Source organism: Pseudoliparis swirei, chromosome 1, assembly GCF_029220125.1.
Source record: "Pseudoliparis swirei isolate HS2019 ecotype Mariana Trench chromosome 1, NWPU_hadal_v1, whole genome shotgun sequence".
Classification (NCBI taxonomy): Eukaryota; Metazoa; Chordata; class Actinopteri; order Perciformes; family Liparidae; genus Pseudoliparis; species Pseudoliparis swirei.
The window spans coordinates 3,269,241-3,292,681 of NC_079388.1; the positions used below are offsets into that span (position 1 = coordinate 3,269,241).

At 49.2% G+C, this 23,441-nt stretch overlaps 1 protein-coding gene across 1 annotated transcript; it reads right to left on the minus strand.

Moving 5' to 3' along the window:
• Positions 1–202: 202 nt before the first annotated feature.
• rnf19b (ring finger protein 19B) lies at positions 203–23,441 on the minus strand. Its single transcript, XM_056414288.1, has 9 exons — positions 22,346–23,441; positions 8,148–8,347; positions 7,177–7,321; positions 6,104–6,266; positions 5,316–5,430; positions 5,083–5,223; positions 4,823–4,997; positions 3,942–4,076; positions 203–3,154 (listed from the first exon to the last, which is right to left on the minus strand). The coding sequence occupies exons 1-9, from the start codon at positions 22,969–22,971 to the stop codon at positions 2,725–2,727; spliced, it is 2,130 nt and encodes a 709-aa protein (XP_056270263.1). The 5' UTR covers positions 22,972–23,441; the 3' UTR covers positions 203–2,724.

Genomic DNA, 23,441 nt, shown 5'->3' on the forward strand with positions numbered 1-23,441 from the left:
GTGCGTAATATTCATTCTAGAAGTTCATGTTACTTGATCCTGCAGGATGCTCAAACTTCAATTGGGTGTTTATGTATAATACATATACTATTCTCTGGTAGCTTAAAAAGACTAAATTAGTAAAGGATTCATGTTATTAAAACGATGTCCGACAGAAAAAACCTGTAACACAACTGAGAAAAACTTTTGGTGCAACATCAGATTGTGTTTATTTATTTATTTCCCAAAAGGTCCACAGGTTGTCTTCCAGTCCCACACCGGAAATACACAAACAATATCATAATACTTCAGTATTGCTGTCTCTACTATAAGGGAACACCTCCGTGTATCCTGTGTTCTCGACGGGACATTTCCATGAACACTCATCGGTACATTCGTGTGTGTTTAGGCGGAAACACGTGACACGAAGCACGCGCGTCTAAACCCAGTGGGCGTGACTCAGAGGAGCCGATGGGCTTTAATATGTGAAGTGTTTGGCCCCAAAGGATAATAAACAAAACAAGAAATAGATAGAAACAGTCATTGGAACACCGAATAGAAACCATGTGGGTGCTCCTCGTGTTTAAAGGGCCAGTGCAGCATTTAGAGGACACTTCTCATTCTGTAGAGCGGGTCCTCTTCACGGAGGCCGCCATGTTCCTACGGTAGCCCAAAAGGGACAAATCAGACACTGGCTCTGGAGAGGGACGTTCGGGTTTTTCCACCGTAGTTCACCGACGTGGTTGTCAATAATAAGGTTGGTTGCAGTCTACATCCTCGCCGCTAGAGGCCGCCATGTTCCTACGGTAGCATAGAAGGGACATGCCAAACACTGAATCTGGAGAGGGACATTCGGGTTTTTCCACCGTAGTTCACCGACGTGCTTCGTCCTTGTTAAGAATAAGTCTCAGTTGGTTGCAGTCTACAGCCTCGCCGCTAGAGGCCGCCAGAGGCACATGGCGTACACACTGGCCCTTAAAAAAGACAGACGTGGGTTCTGGAGCCAAACTCTTCTTTAGTTACATCCAACATGAAAGGCCTTCTGGTAGGTGATGTGTTTTGGTTTCCTCAGAACGGAAGTCACTCGTAGTAAAAGATGAAGAACAGCAAAACAAGAAAAAGAAAAGAAGACAGATATGCTAAAGTCCACATAAAGTGCCCAAGTGCTTATTCAAAAAACTAAGTGGGACAAATGCACACACACACACACACACACACACACACACACACACACACACACACACACACACACACACACACACACACACACACACACACACACACACACACAGTTGTGACAGCGACCAGACGGAGACAGCTTTTGACAACGATCACATTTTACAGCTGAGAGAATTAAATGAGCATTAAATTCAATGAGTCAGGTATATATTTATAATCGTTTACTTGTTTCACTTTATCTTTTAAACCCGGTTCAGGGTTCTCTAAGGTGATCATTTACTGGTTCTCTTGGTAATATACAATATTATTACTGGTTATCTTTGTAATAAATTATATTATTACAGGTTATCTTTGTAATAAATGATATTCTTACTGGTTATCTTTGTAATATGTTGTATTATTATTGGTTCTCTTTGTAATATATGATATTATTACTGTCTCTCTTTGTAATAATTTGCATCATTACTGGTTATCTTTGTAATATAGGACATTATTAATGTTTCTCTTTGTAATAAATTATATTATTATTTGACTTTTAGAGCCTTATTTCAAATTGCAGATGAGTTTTAATAAATCTGAACCTACTGTGGGTTGGTGTTTCAGGACAGAATGTTTTCTGAATGTTTGGTTTGCAGTTGAAGCTCCAGAGTTTCAAGCTTCCCCAGGTAACTGATCACTGAAAGTCCAGAACAGTTGAGATTGGAGAAAACCAGCAGGACTTCAGATTATCATCATATTTACTTCCTCAGTGGGTTATTTATGAATTACGTTTGAGGCACATCACATCTTCAACTGGTCAGAATGCTTTCAACGCACCGTCTCCTGGCCTCCTCTCGTCAGTCAGAACTCTATCATCTATTTAATATGATGGAAAAACAAAACTCCTCCTCCTCCTCTGTGCAAGGACAGTGAGATTCAAGTGCAGCTTCATCCTCTTAAGTAAACCTTCACCAGTGTAACAGAAGCTCACCGTCTCTTTCCTCCACCTCTCACGCCGACACGAGCGTGAAGCAAATAACTTCACGGCCATCTCAATATAAATAGGAGGGAAAAATAAGAAAATAAAACCCACAACAGTCGAGTACAAATCAAACATCGTTAGAAACGACAAACATCCGTCTTCCCTCCACTGTGCTCATTTAAATTTCACAATTGCGATATTTCTTGTGGAAAATGTGTAACTTGATTTTGTCTTTCTTTTTGCTTAAAGGAGCCGAGGCATTGAGCACCAAGGAGTGAACATAAAGCATCTTCTTATAAATCTAGGAGGTAGAAAACCTGACAATTCACTCGGCGAGGAGATTGACAGGTAGACAGACAGACGGACAGACAGGTAGACAGACAGACGGACAGACAGGTAGACAGACAGTCGGACAGACAGACAGACAGGTAGACAGACAGGCAGACAGACAGACAGGCAGACAGACAGACAGAAGTGAACAGACCCTGTCTGTGTTTAAGACGCCGTCTGTGAGTCTCAAAAGCAGCAAACCAGAAAGGATCAAAGAAAGAGAAGAAGATGGTGTAAGTGAGGGAGAGCTCAGGTGGAGTCTCGTTGTGCCGCTCTCAGACGTAGAGGATGACGTTGCTGTCCGCGGGGCAGTGGAGGCCGTCCAGCGGGTTCAGGGCTCGGCAGGCCGGCGGCTGCAGGCAGCTCTTCGGGTGCGGCGAGTCGCAGTCGTCCGACGTCAGCTCGGCGATGTCCTCCGACTGCGTGTCCGACATCTCCAGGTCGCTGCGGATGCTCTCCGGCTGAGCCAGGGTGACGTCCCTGAGCCCCTCCGTGATGGAGACGCCCGGCGACAGCGCCAGCGCCGAGCCGGACAGAGCGCCGCCTCGCCGGGAGCTGCAGTCCTGAGGCTCCTCCCCCCCAGAGGCCGCGGCCGCGGCCATGGCGTCGGAGCCTGGGGGCGGGCTCAGGTCCTCTTCGCTGGTCAGGCACAGGTGGCTGGGTTTGGTCTCGATGTCCACCTGGATCTCCAGGTTGGTGCACTCCCTGCAGAGACAGTCACAACCAGTCACAACCAGTCACAACCAGTTAAAACTAGTTACAACTAGTTACAACCAGTTACAACCACTCACAATCAGGCACAACCAGTTAAAACTAGTTACAACCAGTTAAAACCAGTTAAAACTAGTCACAACCACTCACAACCAGTTAAAACCAGTTACAATCAGTCACAACCAGTTACAACCAGTTACAATCAGTCACAACCAGTCACAACCACTCACAACCAGTTTAAACCAGTTAAAACCAGTTACAACCAGTTAAAACTAATTAAAACCACTCACAACCAGTTTAAACCAGTTAAAACCAGTCACAACCAGTTAAAACCAGTTAAAACCAGTCACAACCAGTCAACCCAGTGCGACGCTTCTCCTGTTCAGGAGTTGGATGTATTTGGAAAACTATTCAACCAGTTTTACGAGAAATTATTTTCCCATATATTTAAAGTCAAATTCATCTTTATTGTCAATTTTCCATTTGTGGAAACAGATGATCTGACGGTACGTTTCTCTCTTGAAGATGAAAGAGGGAAAGACCTTGAGATTTGATCTTTGATGTGTGGAACTATAGGATTATATTTGCAAAAGAATATAGTTAAAGTTGGGTGTAGCTGACACTAGAAGGGTTTAATGCTCCGTCACCAAGAGGAGGAGCAACGACGTATTTGACCTGTTACACGTCGCTGTTTACATGACGACTACCCAACCTCCCAGAGAGAGGGAAGAAAGAGAAGAGAGAGAGAGAGAGAGACACCACAGAAGAAGACGCATGTCACCTGTCGGGTAGCGTGTAGGTGGAGATGATGGAGCCGGCCATTCCACGGGTGCTGGCGCAGTCGCTCGCTGCTCCCAGGCTGCCCGTCTCCCTGTGGGCGGAGTCAGAGGCCAGCTCCCCCGCCTGCACCTCCAGCCTGGAGGACACGAAGCGGATCAATAAGCACGATGCACGCCGATCAGGAGACGCGTCCTGGTTACCAGCCTCACGGAGATTAAAAAGCTCCTTTACAAGAACCGGCCACAAGTCATGATTCTTATTGTAAATATTAATCTAGTTATTCTTGTGGCTCAAAGGAAGGCCAGTTTGAGAGCTTCTCTCAGCAGCATAACTGTTTTCAGCTGCGCTCACATAAAAAGGGTTTAAAGGGTTTTCTACCCCTCCGTTAGTCTTCTAAGGCGATAACACAATGTACCATTAGAACACTGGAGATGGGCCTCTACACACCTCTGTAGAGACTTCATTAAACACCAGAGAATAGTCATTTACACATTAACTACGTAGAGAGAGTGTTTATGATTCATTTAATGTTATCTTCATTGAAAAAAAAGTGTTTTGAAAAATAAGGACCATAAACATTTGAACGGTAGTGTCTATCTTACATCTTGTCATGCTATGAAGTCAATTAGAGGAACTTTCAGATGGTGAATTCAAGTATATTCAGGCAGAGTGAGATGTAATAAATGTGTTGTTTTTTTACATTAAAGCATGTAAACATGTTCTAGTAGAAACCCAAAAAGTAAAAGGCTGAACATGAACATTAGCGTGACATGTGACCTTTTAGTTGAGAGAGACATGTATGTAGTTCATGTTTCAGGGATCCACATGACCCGTTTCCATTAAACTCCTCTTGCCTGTCTCACTTCCTCTCTTCCTCCTCACCTGCTGTACTTGCTGGTGCGAGCTCCCAAGGCTCCGCCCACCAGGGTGTCCCCCAGAGTCCCAGGGGCCACGGAGAGCCCCTCGCTGGGGGAGGCGGAGCTCAGACCGCTGAGCGTCGCGTCCAGACTGCTCTCGCCGAGGCTCGGGGACTTGAGGGCTCGCCACGCGTCGGCCACTGCGAGGTCACACGGAGAAGATCACTGATAAGATCTGGTGCTCCTCCCCCTTCTTGTCAACCAGGAAGTGTTTGGCCCCCTCACCTGTGATGGGACCGTCGTCATCGTCGAAGTCGATGCGTACGCCTCGTCCCTTGCCTCTGCTCACGCCGCAGCCTCCTCCCCGGCACAGGGAGATGGGCACCACGCCGTACACGTAGGCCAGCATGATGGGCACGCCGATCCCTGAGCGGGAGCAGAAGCACAGAAAGGTCTCACGGGATGTCTGGGTCCAGGCGCTCGCCGTATTGAAGGCCCGGCCTCGCCGAGGGTCTTACCGACGCTGACCGCCGCGATGACGGGGGCGCTGACGATGGACAGGGCCACGCCCCCCGTGATGGCGAGGTTCCTCCTGTGGCGAGACGTCTTCTTCAGCTCGTAGTGGGCGTGGATCTGCAGCACAGCCCGGGGAGGAGGATGGAGGTCAAAGGTCAAAGGTCGGACTTTAACATAAAGCTCCAGTTAATCTAACCAGTTAACCCAAAACAGGTTCAGAGCTCCAGTTAATCTAACTCGTTAACAGACACCGACTCTTCACACTGTGAGACATAAAGACTTCTAGAGAAAACTGCAGTTCCACTGTCCTCCACAGTGCGTTAATGTCTGGTTATGAGAAGGATCCTGATTGGTTGTTGTCTCTAATAACAACAAACAGAGTCGTGGTGTATCTGTGGATACAGACTCGTCTGGGGCAGAAACTCATCTTACTGGGCCTCTAAACATCTTAGAACTGCATTAATTGTGTTTCACCAGAAGGTCGAGACTCGTTGGTGATGATGATAATGTGAGTCCTCCTGGACGTAATGTATGAAATAATAATAATAATAATCACAGCCTCGTGAAACTCTGCATCTACAAACTAAAGAGCTGCGTCCAGAGGCCGGTGGAGGAGAGCGTCCGCTCCTCATGGGTCAGTACACTCTCTCTCTGAGGTTCTCCAGTGAGTTATTTCTGAATTCTCTCTGAGGTTCTCTAGTGAGTTCTCTTGTTTCTCTCCCACTAGTTCTTGAAGGTCAAAGCCCTGTGACCTCTCCTCAGGGCCCTGCCTCCCTCCCTGAGGCCTCACCTTGCGGCCCACATACACGGGGATGCCGATGACCATGGCGGGCACGGCGATGCCCGCGATGAGGGTGATGCCCACCGGGGCGCCGATCAGGGTGCCCAGCTGCCACAGGATCTTCTTCTTCCTGCTCCACGGCTTCTTCCCCCAGAACGTGCAGCCAGACGGACTGATGGAGGAGGGAGGAAGAGGAGCGGGAGGAAGGGGAGAGGAGAAAGAGGAAGAGGAGATGGAGGAAGAGGAGAGGGAGGAGAGGCAAGAAGAGGAGGGTAGGAAGAGGAGGGTAGGAAGAGGAGAGGGAAGAAGAGGAGGAGAGGGAGGAAGAGGAGGGTAGGAAGAGGAGAGGGAAGAAGAGGAGAGAAATGAAGAGGAGAGGGAAGAAGAGGAGAGGGAGGAAGAGGAGAGGCAGGAAGAGGAGAGAGAAGAGGAGAGGGAGGAAGAAGAGAGAAAAGAAAAGGGAAGGGAGGAAGAGGAGAGGGAAGAAGAGGAGGGTAGGGAGAGGAGAGGTAAGAAGAGGAGAGGGAAGAAGAGGAGGAGAGAGAGGAAGAGGAGAGGGAATAAGAGGAGAGGAAGGAAGAGGAGACAGAGGAAGAGGAGAGGGAGGAAGAGGAGAGGGAGGAAGAAGTAAGAAGAGGAGAGGGAGGAAGAGGAGGGACAAGGAGACGTCAGTGAGGTCCATGACCTTGGGCCCTCTTCCAGGTGAACTAGCCCCTCCTACCCGAACTAACCCCTCCTACCTGAACTAGCCCCTCCTACCTGAACCAGCCCCTCCTACCTGAACCAGCCCCTCCTACCTGAACCAGCGCCTCCTACCTGAACCAGCCCCTCCTACCTGAACTAGCCCCTCCTACCTGAACCAGCCCCTCCTACCTGAACTAGCCCCTCCTACCTGAACCAGCCCCTCCTACCTGAACTAGCCCCTCCTACCTGAACTAGCCCCTCCTACCTGAACCAGCCCCTCCTACCTGAACCAGCCCCTCCTACCTGAACCAGCCCCTCCTACCTGAACTAGCCCCTCCTACCTGAACTAGCCCCTCCTACCTGAACCAGCCCCTCCTACCTGAAGCAGCCCCTCCTACCTGAGGTAGTGCAGGTCGGAGATCTCCTTCATGCACAGCCAGCAGAACTCACAGCCGCAGACGGAGCAGGTCATGTGGTTACAGCTGCCGTCGTTCATCTTGATGATGAAGGCGCCGCAGCGCGGGCACGGCTTGATGTCATCGGCTGGGGACACAAGGGCACAGTGACTCTCAGGGGTCAAAGGTCACGTTCACCCACCAACACGAGAGGGGGGGGGGGTCCTCCTCTCGACGAGAACGTTAATCAGGACGTTTCTTAAATATATTAATACAACTCTCCAAAAACGTGAACGCACATTCTCGTGGAAGAAAGACAAAACTCTGGGAGGTCCATCGGGTCGGTTCTGGTTCTCCTGGTCGGACATCGTGAGAGAACCAGGAGCAGCGCTTTCATTTTAACGGAAACGCCTTATGTCATTTAAACTAGGAGAGACGGGTAGATCGGCCTGAAAAGGCCACTGAGTGTGTGACTGTGTGTGTGTGTGTGTCAGTGTGTGTGTGTGTGTGTGTGTGGTTGCATTCTGCTGACACACTCTTGCCTCCTTTTCTTCACCTCCTATTTCCCTCCTTGTATCTCTTTCCCTCTCATTTCTTCTCCTCTCTCCTTCTGTTTATAGCTGTCTAATGGATACAACACAGACAGACAGGCAGACAGGCAGACAGACAGACAGACAGACAGACAGACAGGCAGGCAGGGAGACAGACATGTCTCGTGAGTCAGCTTTGCTCTTCTGGATCAGTTCTTGTGAACTCTTGGCAGAGCGAGACAGACAGACAGACAGACGGGGAGACATGAAGTGGTGAATGAAGGGAAGCAGAAGACTGACTGAGGGTTTAATGAATAGATTTGTGAGGACGTCCTCACGCACAGGCCGGATGTTTGTGTCACCACCACCACAAGTGAAGAGCTGCCGTGTGTGTGTGTGTGTGTGTGTGTGTGTGTGTGTGTGTGTGTGTGTGTGTGTCCTCACCCGGGCCCTGCTCCTGTGTGTAGCTGGGGGAGTGGTTGCTGTGCGTGTGCAGGGACTGCGCCCTCTGCTGGCGGGCCGAGTCGCAGGTCTGGTTGGGGTGCCAGGCCTGCTTGCAGTGGTAGCAGAACTCGGCGCCGCATCCCTCCCTGCGGCACACCAACCGGGGGCAGCTGGCGCAGCCGGAGGCGATGACGGCGAAGCTGAGAGGAAGAGGGGGGGGGGGGGCGTTCAATAAGTGAGATCGTGGAGATGTTTCTATGAGGCCCTATTTAAAAACCCGAGAGTTTAAGCTACAGCAATAAACAGAATGCTGCTGAATCTTAAAGGACGGGTCCACCGGGTCGTTAGTGGTGCTGATCCCGCTGGAGTCCACGTCACCAGACGCCTCAAACAAGATGGCCGCCGCCGCCGCCGTACCAGCTTTAAACATTCAAATGATTGATCCGGTGAAACATGACGTGTGATAACCAGAAGCCCGACGACGCCGACGCTACCCAGATGTATGTCAAATAAACTGAATGAATCCAGATGTTTCAGCCATCAGACACACATGTGTCCATGACCGTCGTCATGGCGATCCAGCCAACGAGCGTCTCTTTTCAGAGGCGATATGTTGACGCGTCTCAGAGGGGGAAACACAGGCGTCTCCAATGAAATGAGAGATTCCACTGAGCTGCTCTGGCTCACTGTCAGCGGAGCACTTGAACGCATCGCGCTCCGGCTACGAGTCGTCTGCTGTGAGGCACATGAAAACACGGCAGTCGACCTTGAGGGGAAGTCAAGGGCATCAGGACTTAACCATGGCACTATATTTCCACTTCATGCTGATGATGTCATAAACTATTTGTATAGACATCTAAGCTTAAATCATTCATAATTTTTTTACACTGAGCATTATTTTTACACGTGAGCTTGTCATGCACGTCTTATTAAGAATAATATCTGAATAAGACGTTTTTTACAGTGTAAGCTGTTGTTTTTATTCAGCCTAAAGCCCCAAAATCTGCCCCCGTGGTTCTGGTTCTGGCTCAGACTGAAACCATGAGGCTTCATTTCGGCTCTTATTCAAACCAAAGATACCAAGATGTTACATCGCTGACATGGCGAGTCAACCACAAGCTTGAAAGGGGATGAAGGTCTCCACAGGGCCCACACGGAGCCTGGAGGCCCCCTGCAGGAGGAGAGAGGGAAGACGTGACCAATGGAGTCGTCGCTCGGTAACGACAGAGAGGAGAGGAGGTCAATCCATCACCAGGCTCGATACCGAGGGAGGAGACTTTTTACCTTCGCATTGAAAATGCGGAAGGTTAAGTTTTGATCGCCGTGTATTTATTTATTTATTTATTTGTATGCGTGTTACTCACATAACTCAAAAAGTATTAAACCGAATCGTATGAAATTTGGTGGGATGATTGGTTATTAACCGGGGACCATTTGATTAGATTTTGGGATCGATCGGTCAAAAAGGAAAATCGGTTTGAAAAGGTCAAAATCTTCTTTTTGTGATATGCGAAGGTATGCGCTCTACCGAGTGCCCGTTCTAGTTGAAGGTTGTGTTAGGAGACGTGAAAAGGTGCTCGGTGTAACACCCTGTTCTGTGTCTCCTGTGTTCCGTGTCTCCTATGTCTCCTCTGTGTCTTCTCTGTCTTAATTGTTTAATTCCCTGCACCTGCCCTCAGCCACTCTTGTCTCGTTACTGTCTGATGTCGTACACCTGTGTTTCCCCCCCTATATATTGTGTCAGTCTTTCCCTTGTCTGCTGTCGGATTGTCGTCTCTAGTTCCGTGTCTTTTGCCTGCCTGCCTGCCTGCCTGCCTGCCTGCCTGCCTGCCTGCCTGCCTGCCTGCCTGCCTGCCTGCACCTTGTTTTTTTGTAAACTGTTTTGCCTCATTAAAGAGTGCTTTTTTTGTTATTTATATTGCGTCTAGCCTGTCTCTCTGCGCCTGAGCCTCACCCCGTCACAAAGACCTGACACTCGGTGAGGTTATTGACGGACCTCGTGATGGAGGCCAGAACTCAATGTGACCATACACATGTTAGGGGCTCCTCTTCTTTATCTCTTCTAGGAAAGGGCTGTGAATCATGAGGAAATAGCTTTGCGACATTCAAAAAAATCCCCTGAACTCACCGCGTGTTCCTCTGTCGACCTTTACACCAAACCACTCAAATGTCTTCTTTTTATTTCCTGGTATTAAACAGGCAGAGCCCCGAAGCTCCTCTGAGGAGGCCGTCACCTCATCAAGAACACACTCACGAGACAGACTGTTGTGGTGCTCTGCAGTGATGTCAGAACACTGCGGAGCAAACCACGGGAAATAAAGACACAACAAGGTGGTGTTACATAAGAGACAGGATGACAAAGGAAGTATCGAGGAAGAGGAGCCGAGCTGTCAATCACCGCGTCACAAAGGAGCCGTCGAGTGGGAGGAAGCCTGCTGGGGGATTCACAGCAGAAGATAAACATGCGTTGCCTTTTTAAACCCACAGAAAACAAGTTTTTCTAGTTTTTAGAGTGTTCTAGAGGCGCGTGGAAGAAGAGATGACGCCACGACTTATTGTTCTGGCACGCCAACAACACGCCGCTCGGGGCGGTCCCTCCAAACGGCAGGAAGTGAACAGAGGAGGAGACCGGACGTCGGCTTTCTCGGGATGAGAGGGTTTACACGTGCACGTGTGTGAGGGTTTACACGTGCACGTGTGTGAGGGTTTACACATGCACGTGTGTGTGAGGGTTTACACGTGCACGTCGGCCTCAAAGCCGTGTGTGTGTGGGGCTGAATCAAACCGGTTCCGGCCGGCCTCAACGCGTTAATGACTGAACAGACTTCTGATCTCACGAGGATCAGGGAGCTGAGGTCACGTTTTCTTTTCTTCCCGCCACAACAAGCCTCAAGTTCACCTCAACAGAAACAGAGTCTGACGAGGACGAACCCGAGGAAACACGCTCACCATTCCATCACATTTAAATAACTTCCCTAAACGGTAACATCGGACCCGGCGCACTGAGCGTCACAGCAGCTCAACGTGCTGCGACCCCCTGGAGGGTTGTTGTTCAGTCCTCTGCCCACCAAACAAAACACGTCCAGGAGTCTGACCTCCTTGTATCGTGACGTCTGCAGCACAGGGAGGTCCCTCTGGATTCACACCGCTGCACTTCTGTGCTTCACATTACAATCACAAAAACAGAGAAAAGATATGATGATTCATCCTGAGGTGGTCATGAATGTCTGGATCATCCCAATCCGTCCAATCACAGACATCCACACAGCGAGAGAGAAGAGAGGGATGAGCCTATGAGCTCCTCATCTGGAGGACTCTAGGGAACAGGTTGCCACGGCAGCGCTTCCATGGGAGAGCGTCACGCGTCACAGCTGCCTCCTGATTGGTGGATGGTGAGGAAGAGAGAAACACGGGCTGATATTTAGAGAGAGAGAGGGAGAGAGAGAGAGAGAGAGAGGGAGAGAGGGAGGGAGAGAGGGAGAGAGAGAGGTAGAGGGGGAGAAGTAGAGGGGGAGAGAGAGAGGGAGATAAGGAGAGAGGGAGAGAGAGAGGGAGATAAGGAGAGAGAGAGAGAGAGAGAGGAAGAGAGAGAGAGAGATGTAGAGGGGGGGAGAGAGAGGGAGATAAGGAGAGAGAGAGAGGGAGAGAGGAAGAGAGAGAGAGAGATGTAGAGGGGGGGAGAGAGAGAGGGAGAGAGAGGGAGAAAGAAGAGAGGGAGAGAGAAGAGAGGGAGAGAAGAGAGAGAGGGAGAGAGGAAGAGAGAAGAGAGGGAGAGAAGAGAGGGAGAGAGGAAGAGAGAGATGTAGAGGGGGGAGAGAGAGAGGGAGAGAAGGAGAGAGAGTTGTAGAGGGGGAAAAGGAGAGAGGGGGAGAGAGGGAGAATAAATGATAAGTGTAGATGTGGACTACAGTGAGACAGATCCAGGAGGAGCTTCATGAGGGCCGGCGTGCGGCGTGCGGCGTGTGGCGTGCGGCGTGCGGCGTGCGGCGTGCGGCGTGGGGCGTGCGGCGTGCGGCGTGGCGTGCGGCGTGGGCGTGCGGCGTGGGGCGTGCGGCGTGCGGCGTGGGGCGTGCGGCGTGTGGCGTGCGGCGTGTGGCGTGCGGCGTGTGGCGTGCGGCGTGCGGCGTGCGGCGTGTGGCGTGCGGCCCCTTCAGCTGCAGACAGACCTGAAGCAGCCGTCAGCGTTACATCAGGCTGAGCGCTCACAGGAACATGAACGTCCGTTTGCAACACGAGGCCCAGAAGTCGGAGCGATGCACGGCGACGCCGTGGCGAGCGCGTATTGATCCGTCTAATTAAGTCTCGATTCCCGTTACCCCTGGCAACGCTCCCTCTGCGTGGGCACCGATAGTCGTCATGACAACTGACAGCCGGAGAGGAGACGGCGCTCTTTGTTCTCGGAGCCAGAAGAGACCTAGAGGATGAGCGGGTCACACATGTTGTTGTGGCTCACATGAGAGAGATCTGAAATGGATTATTTTCTTTCTTCTTAAGTCAACGTGTCAATCAGCTTGTAGCTCCGCCCCTAAAGCATCCCCTGCTTGATGGTCTGTTTGACGTATAGACGTGAGTGGTTGCGAAAGACGAGAATTTTCGCTGGGCGGCACGTTTGACGCGAATTGGCCGTTGCGAATATTTGCTGAGTTGCGACAGCCAATCAGAGTCGAGCTGCTCCGCCGGTGGTGAATCTAACTGCTGCTCTAGTGGAGCTGAAGAGACATTCAGACTAGAGGTGAAGGTCACCGAGCTGTGTGAGCTTACAGGTGATGTCATGTATATACACTACCGTTCAAAAGTTTGGGATCACTTAGAAATGTCCTTATTTTTCAAAGAAAAGCATTGTTTTTTTCAATGAAGATAACATTAAATCAATCAGAAATACACTCTATACATTCTTAATGTGGTAAATGACTATTCTAGGTGGAAACGTCTGGTTTCTAATGAAATATCTCCATAGGTGTATAGAGGCCCATTTCCAGCAACTATCACTCCAGTGTTCCAATGGTACATTGTGTTTGCTAATCGCCTTAGAAGACTAATGGATGATTAGAAAACCCTTGAAAACCCTTGTGCAATTATGTTAGCACAGCTGAAAAATGTTTTGCTGATGAGAGAAGCTATAAAACTGGCCTTCCTTTGAGCTAGTTGATTATCTGGAGCATCACATTTGTGGGTTCGATAAGACTCTCAAAATGGCCAGAAAAAAAGAACTTTCATGTGAAACTCGCCAGTCTATTCTTGTTCTTAGAAATGAAGGCTATTCCATGCGAGAAATTGCAAAGAAACTGAAAATTTCCTACAGCGGTGTGAACTACTCCCTTCAGAGAACAGCACAAACGGGCTCTAACCAGAGCAGAAAGAGAAGTGGGAGGCCCCGGTGCACAACTCAGCAAGAAGACAAGTACATTAGAGTCTCTAGTTTGAGAAATAGACGCCTCACAGGTCCTCAACTGGCAGCTTCTTTAAATGGTACCCGCAAAACGCCAGTGTCAACGTCGACAGTGAAGAGGCGACTCCGGGATGCTGGCCTTCTAGGCAGAGTGGCAAAGAAAAAGCCATATCTGAGACTGGCCAATGAAAAGAAAAGATTGGTATGGGCAAAAGAACACAGGCATTGGACAGAGGAAGATTGGAAAAAGGTGTTATGGACAGATTCAATTCAATTCAATTCAATTCAGTTTATTTGTATAGCCCAATTTCACAAATTACAAATTTGTCTCGGAGTGCTTTACAATCTGTACACATAGACATCCCTGCCCCAAAACCTCACATCGGACCAGGAAAAACTCCCAAATAACCCTTCAGGGGGAAAAAAAAGGAAGAAACCTGCAGGAGAGCAACAGAGGAGGATCCCTCTCCTAGGATGGACAGATGCAATAGATGTAATGTGTACAGAAGGACAGATTTAGAGTTAAAATACATTCAATGAATATGACAGAGTGTATGAATAGTTCATAGTAGGCATATTCCACGATGGAGACCTCCACGATCCATCAGGCAGATGGCGGTGGGGAGGAGGAGTGGCGGAGTCTCAACAGGACAGTGGCGTAGTCATGAGCAGGAATTCCACGACCCAGACGATCCATCAGGCAGATAGGATCTATGCCGTCTCATAGGGTCCGATGACCCCATGAGACGTAAAGTCAAAAGGACTTCCGGTGAGAAAGCAGAGTTAGTAACGTGTGATTGAGAGATGAAAATTCATCCTTAAGGAGAGAAAAAGAGGAGATAGGTACTCAGTGCATCCTAAAACGTCCCCGGCAGCTATAAGCCTATAGCAGCATATCAAGGGGCTGGACCAGGGCAAACCTGATTCAGCCCTAACTATAAGCTCTGTCAAAGAGGAAGGTCTTAAGTCTACTCTTAAACGAGGTGACTGTGTCTGCCTCCCGGACTGAAATTGGAAGCTGGTTCCATAAAAGAGGAGCTTGATAACTAAAGGCTCTGGCTCCCATTCTACTTTTTAAGACTCTAGGAACTACAAGTAGTCCCGCATTTAGTGAGCGTAGGTCTCTAGTGGGGCAATATGGTACGACAAGCTCCTTAAGATATGATGGAGCATCACCAATCAAGGCTTTGTAGGTTAAGAGAAGAATTTTAAAAGTGATTCTTGATTTTACTGGGAGCCAGTGCAGAGCAGCTAGTGCAGGAGTGATGTGATCTCTTTTCTTAGTTTTAGTGAGAACACGAGCTGCAGCATTCTGGATCAACTGGAGGGACCTAAGAGATTTATTAGAGCAGCCTGCTAATAAGGAGTTGCAGTAATCCAGTCTCAAAGTAACGAACGCGTGAACCAATTTTTCTGCATCTTTTGAGACAAGATGTGCCTGATTTTTGAAATATTACGTAGATGAAAGAATGCAGTCCTTGAGATTTGCTTTACGTGGGAGTTAAAGGACAAGTCCCGATCAAAGATAACGCCAAGATTCTTTACAGTGGTGTTGGATGCCAGGGCAATGCCGTCTACAGAATCCACATCACCAGATAATTGATCTCTGAGGTGCTCAGGGCCGATTAAAATTACTTCGTTTTGTCTGAGTTTAACATCAAGAAGTTGCAGGTCATCCATGTTTTATGTCTTTAAGACATGCTTGAATTTTACAGAGTTGGTTGCTCTCCTCTGGTTTTATCGATAAATATAGTTGAGTGTCATCTGCATAACAATGAAAGTTTATGGAGTGTTTCCTGATAATATTGCCCAAAGGAAGCATGTATAAGGTAAATAAAATTGGTCCAAGCACAGAACCTTGTGGAACTCCGTGATTAACGTTGGTGGTTATCGAGGCGTCATCGTTTACAAATACAAACTGAGATCGATCTGATAAATAGGATTTAAACCAAATTAGTGCCGTGCCTGAAATGCCAATCGACTGCTCCAGTCTCTGTAACAGGATGTCATGGTCAATGGTGTCGAATGCAGCACTAAGGTCTAACAAGACCAGGACAGAGAGGAGTCCTTTATCTGCTGCCATTAAGAGGTCATTTGTAATTTTCACCAGTGCCGTCTCGGAGCTGTGGTGTTTTCTAAATCCTGATTGAAATTTCTCAAATAAACTATTATGATGTAGAAAGTCGCACAACTGATTTGCGACCACTTTCTCAAGGATCTTGGAGAGGAAGGGAGGTTAGAGATCGGTCTGTAGTTAGCCAATACCTCTGGATCCAGAGTGGGCTTCTTCAGGAGAGGTTTAATAACAGCCACCTTGAAGGAGTGTGGTACGTGGCCTGTTAGCAGAGACACATTGATAATATCTAATAGAGAGCCGCCAATTAAAGGCAAAACGTCTTTAAGCAGCCTCGTCGGGATGGGGTCCAAGAGACAGGTAGACGTGTTGGAAGTAGAAACCGTTGAAAATAATTGGTCACGGTTGATAGGAGAAAAACCCTCCAAATATACACCAGGGCATACAGCGGTTTCCAAGGCCATTCCACTTGAGGACAGATTGGCACTGGTTATGGGCAAGAGATTATTAATCTTGTCCCTAATAGTTAAAATCTTTTCATTAAAGAAGTTCATAAAGTCATTACCACTAAGGTTTATAGGAATGCTCGGCTCCACAGAGCTGTGACTCTCTGTCAGCCTGGCTACAGTGCTGAAGAGAAACCTGGGGTTGTGTTTATTTTTTCTATTATTGATGAGTAATAGGCTGCTCTGGCATTACGGAGGGCCTTCTTATATGTTTTAAGACTATCTCGCCAAACTAAGCGGGATTCTTCGAGATTAGTTGAACGCCATATGCGTTCAAGCTTTCGTGACGTTTGCTTCAGTTTGCGGGTCTGAGGGTTATACCAGGGAGCAAACCTCCTCTTCCTCACTGTCTTCTTCTTCAGAGGGGCTATCGAGTCCAGTGTCATTCTCAGAGAGCCTATGGCACTGTCAACAAGATGATCAATCTGGGACGGACTAAAGTTAGACCAGGAGTCCTCTGTTATATTGAGATGAATCCAAGTTTGAGGTGTTTGGATCACACAGAAGAACATTTGTGAGATGCAGAACAGGTGAAAAGATGCTGGAAGAGTGCCTGACACCATCTGTCAAGCATGGTGGAGGTCATGTGATGGTCTGGGGCTGCTTTGGTGCTGGTAAAGTGGGAGATTTGTACCAGGTAAAAGGGATTTTAAATAAGGACGGCTATCACTCCATTTTGCAATGCCATGCCATACCCTGTGGGCAGCGCTTGATTGGAGCCAATTTCCTCCTCCAACAGGACAATGACCCAAAAGCACACCTCCACATTGTGCAAGAACTATTGAGGGAAGAAGCAGGCAGCTGCTGTCTGTAATGGAGTGGCCAGCACAGTCACCAGATCTCAACCCCATTGAGCTGTTGTGGGAGCAGCTTGACCGTATGGTCCGCAAGAAGTGCCCATCAAGCCAATCCAACTTGTGGAGGTGCTTCAGGAAGCGTGGGGTGACATTTAAACAGATTACCTCAACAAATTAACAGCTAGAATGCCAAAGGTCTGCGATGCTGTAATTGCTGAAAAAGGAGCATTCTTTGACGAAAGCAAAGTTTGAAACAAAAAATGAATACTTCAAATACAAATCATTATTTCTAACCTTGTCAATGTCTTGACTATATTTTCAATACATTTTGCAATTCATTTGATAAATAAAAGTGTGAGTTTTCATGGAAAACACGAAATTGTCTGGGTGATCCCAAACTTTTGAACGGTAGTGTGTATATATATATATATATATATATATATATATATATATATATATATATATATATATATATATATGATATTAATGTATGAGGGCTGCACGGTGGTGTAGTGGCTAGCACTGTCGCCTCACAGCAAGAGGGCCGTGGGTTCAATTCCCGGTCGAGGCGGTCCTTCTGTGTGGAGTTTGCATGTTCTCCCCGTGGCAGCGTGGGTTCCCTCCGGGTTCTCCGGCTTCCTCCCACAGTCCAAAGACATGCTGCAGGTTAATTGATCACTAAATTGCCCATAGGTGTGAATGTGAGCGTGAATGGTTGTATGTCTCTATGTGTGCCCTCGATGGACTGGCGGCCTGTCCAGGGTGTCCCCTGCCTTCGCCCGATGTCAGCTGGGATCGGCTCCAGCGCCCCCGCGACCCTAATGAGGATAAGCGGTATTGATAATGGATGGATGGATTAATGTATGAACCCAAACACGAGGGCGTTAGATGTTCAGACGTTTGTGGGACGTCCTCAACACGTATGAAGCAGAACTAGTGGTTAGTTCTTCTTCGTGGATGAAGGAGATAATAACCGTTTTTACGGAGATAAGCCCCACCCCCAATGCTTTTGGTGTGAACACGACTTAAATGACCATCATGTACTAAATGATGACATCATGCTGTATAGAAGAAGACTTGAAACTAGAGACTGAGACAAACTCATGTTTACAGTGTTTACTGAGGGAATACATCAAGAGAGAAGTAGAGTCATGATATAGACTTCTATACAACCAGAGGAGTCGTCCCTGGTGGTCAGGAGAGAGAATGCATCTTTAACAGATGAAGCATAGGCTTCTATACAACCAGAGGAGTCGCCCCCTGGTGGTTAGCAGAGAGAATGCAGCTTTAACACATGAAGCATAGACTTCTATACAACCAGAGGAGTCACCCCCCGGTGGTCAGCAGAGAGAATGCAGCTTTAACACATGAAGCATAGACTTCTATACAACCAGAGGAGTCACCCCCCGGTGGTCAGCAGAGAGAATGCAGCTTTAACACATGAAGCATAGACTTCTATACAACCAGAGGAGTTGCAAGTTTAAAGCACTTTGCTTGAGAGAGGCTCTGTCCGTAGGATCTAAACTCAGATGTGTTCCCCCGCCACTCGGCAGTTAGCCTCAACTGGATACTGTAGAGTTGTAATGGTTTTTACATTCACTTGCACATGTATCTAAAGAAAGTTTATGTTTTAAATGAACACATAAGAAAGATATGATAATTAAAAAGGGATATTCTGAATAATGTATGAGGAACACGTAGAAGAAAGTCTGTGTATGTTTACAGTAACTGTACGATGATGTAATGGTTTAGAGACAAGAGAAGCACACGGGAAACACATGGCACAGGAAGGCTGAGTGATGATGTCATGCGTTAAGGGGCGTGGCCACAGCGACATGGCTCAGCCTATGAGCAGACTGTTGTCCCTCTAAATATGAACCAATGAGAAGTGAGTATTGCCTTTGGGCTTACAAAAAACATCTTGGATTCAGGCGAGAGGCTTTTCAGGATAGTTCTTCCAGTCCACCCACACAGGTTTTTACATAACAATATCTTTCGAAAGAGATAACAAACCAGATTGCATTTTCATAACTTTCCTACAGGTGCGCCAATATGTAACAACACACACACACACACACACACACACGGCCGTTCTGAGTTCTCACAGTTGTGCTGGATATATTCACACCAATTTCACCGTTTCTGTGAAAGCAAGCTCTCCAGTGACCGACGCTGTAGTCGGCAGGTGTGTGTGTGTGCGTGAGGGTGTGTGTGTGTATCTGTGTGTGTACAGAGCTGTTTCTCTCCAGTCAGGGCTGTTTGTGGTGAATATTAATGTGGTCTTCGTCAACATGTCTGATTTCTGCTGGCGTGAGACGGGATGTGGGTCAGCAGCCGACCTCTCTTCTGATGACACATCTCTCACACACACACACACACACCGTGTGGTGTTGACTTTACCACCTACTGACTAACTCCTAACCCCCGTCTGCTTATCTTTACCTACACGACTTTCATAAAACGCAACCCTAAAAAAATGTCCTCGATGATCTGTGAGCCAGGATGTGTCCTCTGCTCTCGGTCTCAGTGTCGGAGGCCCTGAGTCCCGTCCTGTAATACCCGGTCCTACCAGGGGGGGCGATAGTGAGTCAATGTGGCGTCTAGTACGAGAGGATGAAGACGTAGAGGTTAAAGAGAGAGCATGGGGGGGTGAGACAGAGAGAGAGAGCGGGAGGGGACAAAGAGAGAGCGGGATCCTTCCTTCCTTGCCTCCTTACCTGGCTTATTTCCTTCCTTCCTTGCCTCCTTTCCTTCCTTCCTTTCCTTTCTTCCTTTCCTCCTTTCCTTCCGTCTTTTACTCCATTCCTTCCTTACTTCCTTCCTTACCTCCCATTCTTCCTTGCCTCCTTTACTACCTTCCTGGCCTCCTTTCCTACCTTCCTTGATTCCTTTCCTTTCCTTCCTTCCTTTCCTTTCTTCCTTTCCTCCTTTCCTTCCTTCTTTTACTCCATTCCTTCCTTCCTTACCTCCTTTTCTTCCTTGCCCCCTTTACTACCTTCCTTGCCTCCTTTCCTTCCTTCCTTGCCTCCTTTCCTAGCTTGGGGGCAGGTCATAGAGACACAGAAACAAACGCTGACACACGAAGCTCCAAATATTTATGCAAAGAATAAGGCGCACACACACCCTCTGGCCTCCCCCTGACAGACCACCAGAGTCACTGTACACAACCACCACACACACACACACACACACAGACACACACAGACACACACACACACAAACACACACAATGAATCACTCTTGCTTTGTATGATGAAACAAACGCCTCCAATTTGTTCCAGGAACCTAACGAGAGATGCTCAACCTCAGGCAGATGACTCTCCTCCGGCCACAAGGCCCTCTAACCCAGTTACATTCTCTCTCTCCCTCTCTCTCTCTCTCCCTCTCTCTCTCTCTCCCTCAGGCCACGTTGGTTTCTTATCTGGACTCTGAGGCGATACGGTTCGTCTGAAATGGAAATCGTTGCAGTTCCAGCGAAAAGAGAATGAGGAAATAAGCGTACGCCGCAGTGAGCGAGCGATTTGATGAACGAGGAAGAGGGCGGTGAGAGGAAGAAGGTCCGATAGCCGAGTGGACCTGATACCATCGCAGGGACCGGCCCGGTAATGATGACGTACGACAGCCGTCCTCTCGTTAGCGGTGCAATGAGGGAGGTGTGTTCAGGCTCCTGAGAAACTAAGTGACTCCTTCTCAGGTAAAAAGAAATGCTTCCTGCAATTAATCAAACGCATAATGACATTTTAATCTCCACTCTTTGTTTTATACGCTGACGATTATTTGTTTTTAGTTAATCACACGAGGTGATTTCCCGTCTGAAGCTCTGGGCAGGTGGTGAATCCCCCGAGGTCAACGTGTCCTCACTGTGTCCTCAACATGCTGAACCAATGCGCTGACTCATCTGCAGCCGGCAGGTGATGGTTTGGCTCATCATTTTGTTCATCTATGAACATTTTTTACATTTTTAACTCAAACATCATTTGCTTCCAGAGCTTGGAATCAAACTTTTTTTCAAAACAACATTTCTATTATTACTTCTACTATTTTTGAAGACCCCCGAATGATTCAGAGCATAAATATCAGTTGCGGCCGTACAATGAACACGGAGACGAGAGAGCACCGTACGATAGGATGACACCAACCCCGCCAGAGGTCAGAGGTCATAACCGCGTTGCCTGGCAACCGCACAGCAGATTAAACACATGTGTATGTAAACACACCCTTTACCTACATGACTTTCATAAAACGCAACCCTAAAAAAAAAAGTCCTCGATGATCTGTGAGCCAGGATGTGTCCTCTGCTCTCGGTCTCAGTGTCGGAGGCCCTGAGTCCCGTCCTGTAATACCCGGTCCTACCAGGGGGGGCGATAGTGAGTCAATGTGGCGTCGAGTACGAGAGGATGAAGACGTAGAGGTTAAAGAGAGAGCATGGGGGGGTGAGACAGAGAGAGAGAGCGGGAGGGGACAAAGAGAGAGCGGGATCCTTTCTTCCTTGCCTCCTTACCTGGCTTATGTCCTTCCTTCCTTGCCTCCTTTCTTTCCTTCCTTTCCTTTCTTCCTTTCCTCCTTGCCTTCCTTCTTTTACTCCATTCCTTCCTTACTTCCTTCCTTACCTCCTTTACTACCTTCCTTGCCTCCTTTCCTACCTTCCTTGACTCCTTTCCTTCCTTCCTTTCTTCCTTTCCTCCTTTCCTTCCTTCTTGTACTCCATTCCTTCCTTCCGTACCTCCTTTTCTTCCTTGCCTCCTTTACTACCTTCCTTACCTCCTTTCCTACCTTCCTTGCCTCCTTTCCTTCCTTCCATGCCTCCTTTCCTTTCCGTCCTTCCTTGCCTCCTTGTGTGGCGTCTAGTACGAGAGGATGAAGACATAGAGGGGACATAGAGAGAGCGGGGTCCTTCCTTCCTTGCCTCCTTACCTGGCTTATTTCCTTCCTTCCTTGCCTCCTTACCTGGCTTATTTCCTTCCTTCCTTGCCTCCTTTCTTTCCTTCCTTTCCTTTCCTCCTTTCCTTCCTTCTTTTACTCCATTCCTTCCTTACTTCCTTCCTTACCTCCTTTACTACCTTCCTTGCCTCCTTTCCTACCTTCCTTGACTCCTTTCTCCCTTTCCTCCCTTCTTGTACTCCATTCCTTCCTTACCTCCTTTACTACCTTCCTTACCTCCTTTCCTACCTTCCTTGCCTCCTTTCCTTCCTTCCATGCCTCCTTTCCTTTCCTTCCTTCCTTGCCTCCTTGTGTGGCGTCTAGTACGAGAGGATGAAGACGTAGAGGGGACATAGAGAGAGCGGGGTCCTTCCTTGCCTCCTTACCTGGCTTATTTCCTTCCTTCCTTGCCTCCTTCCTTCCTTTCCTTCCCTGTCTTCCTCTGGCAGCCGCACAGCAGATCAAACACACGTGACAGTAGAAGCAGCGAGTCTCGGGGACGGCGGTCTTACCCGCAGTCGGGCGCCGGGCACCATCGGCAGTCCGGGTCGGAGGCGAGGCACCTCCGCAGCAGGAACTCCTCGTACTTGTCGAGCAGCGCCGCGTCGTCCAAGATGTCGGCCACCTGCCGCGGCGACAGCCTCTCGGCGCACTCGGGGCAGCTGAGCTGCACGCGGCTCTCCGTGATCTCGATGCGGAGGTACAGGCGCAGGCAGCAGAGGCAGGAGCGGTGGCCGCAGCCCAGCAGCTCGGGGAGCCGCTCGGCGGGCTGGCGCACCAGGCACAGGGGGCACTCCAGGAGCTCCGCCCCCCCGGGGGAGAGCGGGGCGGACGGGGCGGCGGGGGCGGCGTCCTCGGCGGGCGTGGGCGTCGTGGGCGTCGTGGGCGTGGGCGTGGGCGTCGTGGGCTCCGCGGCGGCGGGCGGCGAGCTCAAGGCGGTGGGGAGGAGCTGCTGCGCGTGGTGGAGTTGGGGGCGGTGCGATAAAGGGGCGGCGCCGCCTCCTTTGAGGCCCCTGGCGCCCCGAGGGCCCCGCTTGCTGTGGAACAGGCTGTGGAAGGAGACGCGGCCGTGGCGTTTGCACTTGGGGACGCCGCTCACTGAGGAGCGAGGCGACTCCGGGTCCTTCTCCGATCCCATCGTCCCCGAAGACACACACACACACACGGGGTTATTGTCTCCTCGAGGCGCGCTAATGTGTCGCGGGGGGACGCTAAACACACAACACACACTCAACACACACTCAACACACACACACTCAACACACACACAACACACACTCAACACACACACAACAGACACTCAACACACACTCAACACACACACAACACACACTCAGCGACACACACACAAGGGAGCGCTTGTCCCCGGCGTGGAACACAGGCGCTCGCCTCCTCCGTCCCCTCCTCCTCACAAGGAAACGAGCGACGCCAGGAGTGAGCCGGCGGCGTGGAGACAGAAGATGATTTAAAGAGGAAAGAAAACAATCCTTCTTCTCGCGGAGTTTCTTTCACTCACACTCTGAACTCAGAAGGTGGCTGAAGACGAGGGAGCGGCGAGCTCTTCGTCACCGGGTCCTCTCGGAGGGAACGCTCCGGGGATCCAGGGTC

Excerpts from the sequence above, each read along its gene's own strand:
- rnf19b (XM_056414288.1), bottom strand. The coding sequence starts at position 22,971 with ATGGGATCGGAGAAGGACCCGGAGTCGCCTCGCTCCTCAGTGAGCGGC. Across the intron at positions 7,322-8,147 it reads CACACAGGAGCAGGGCCCGG|CCGATGACATCAAGCCGTGC; the intron begins GTGAGGACACAC and ends TTGTGTCCCCAG. Across the intron at positions 6,267-7,176 it reads TCCGACCTGCACTACCTCAG|TCCGTCTGGCTGCACGTTCT; the intron begins GTAGGAGGGGCT and ends CTCCTCCATCAG.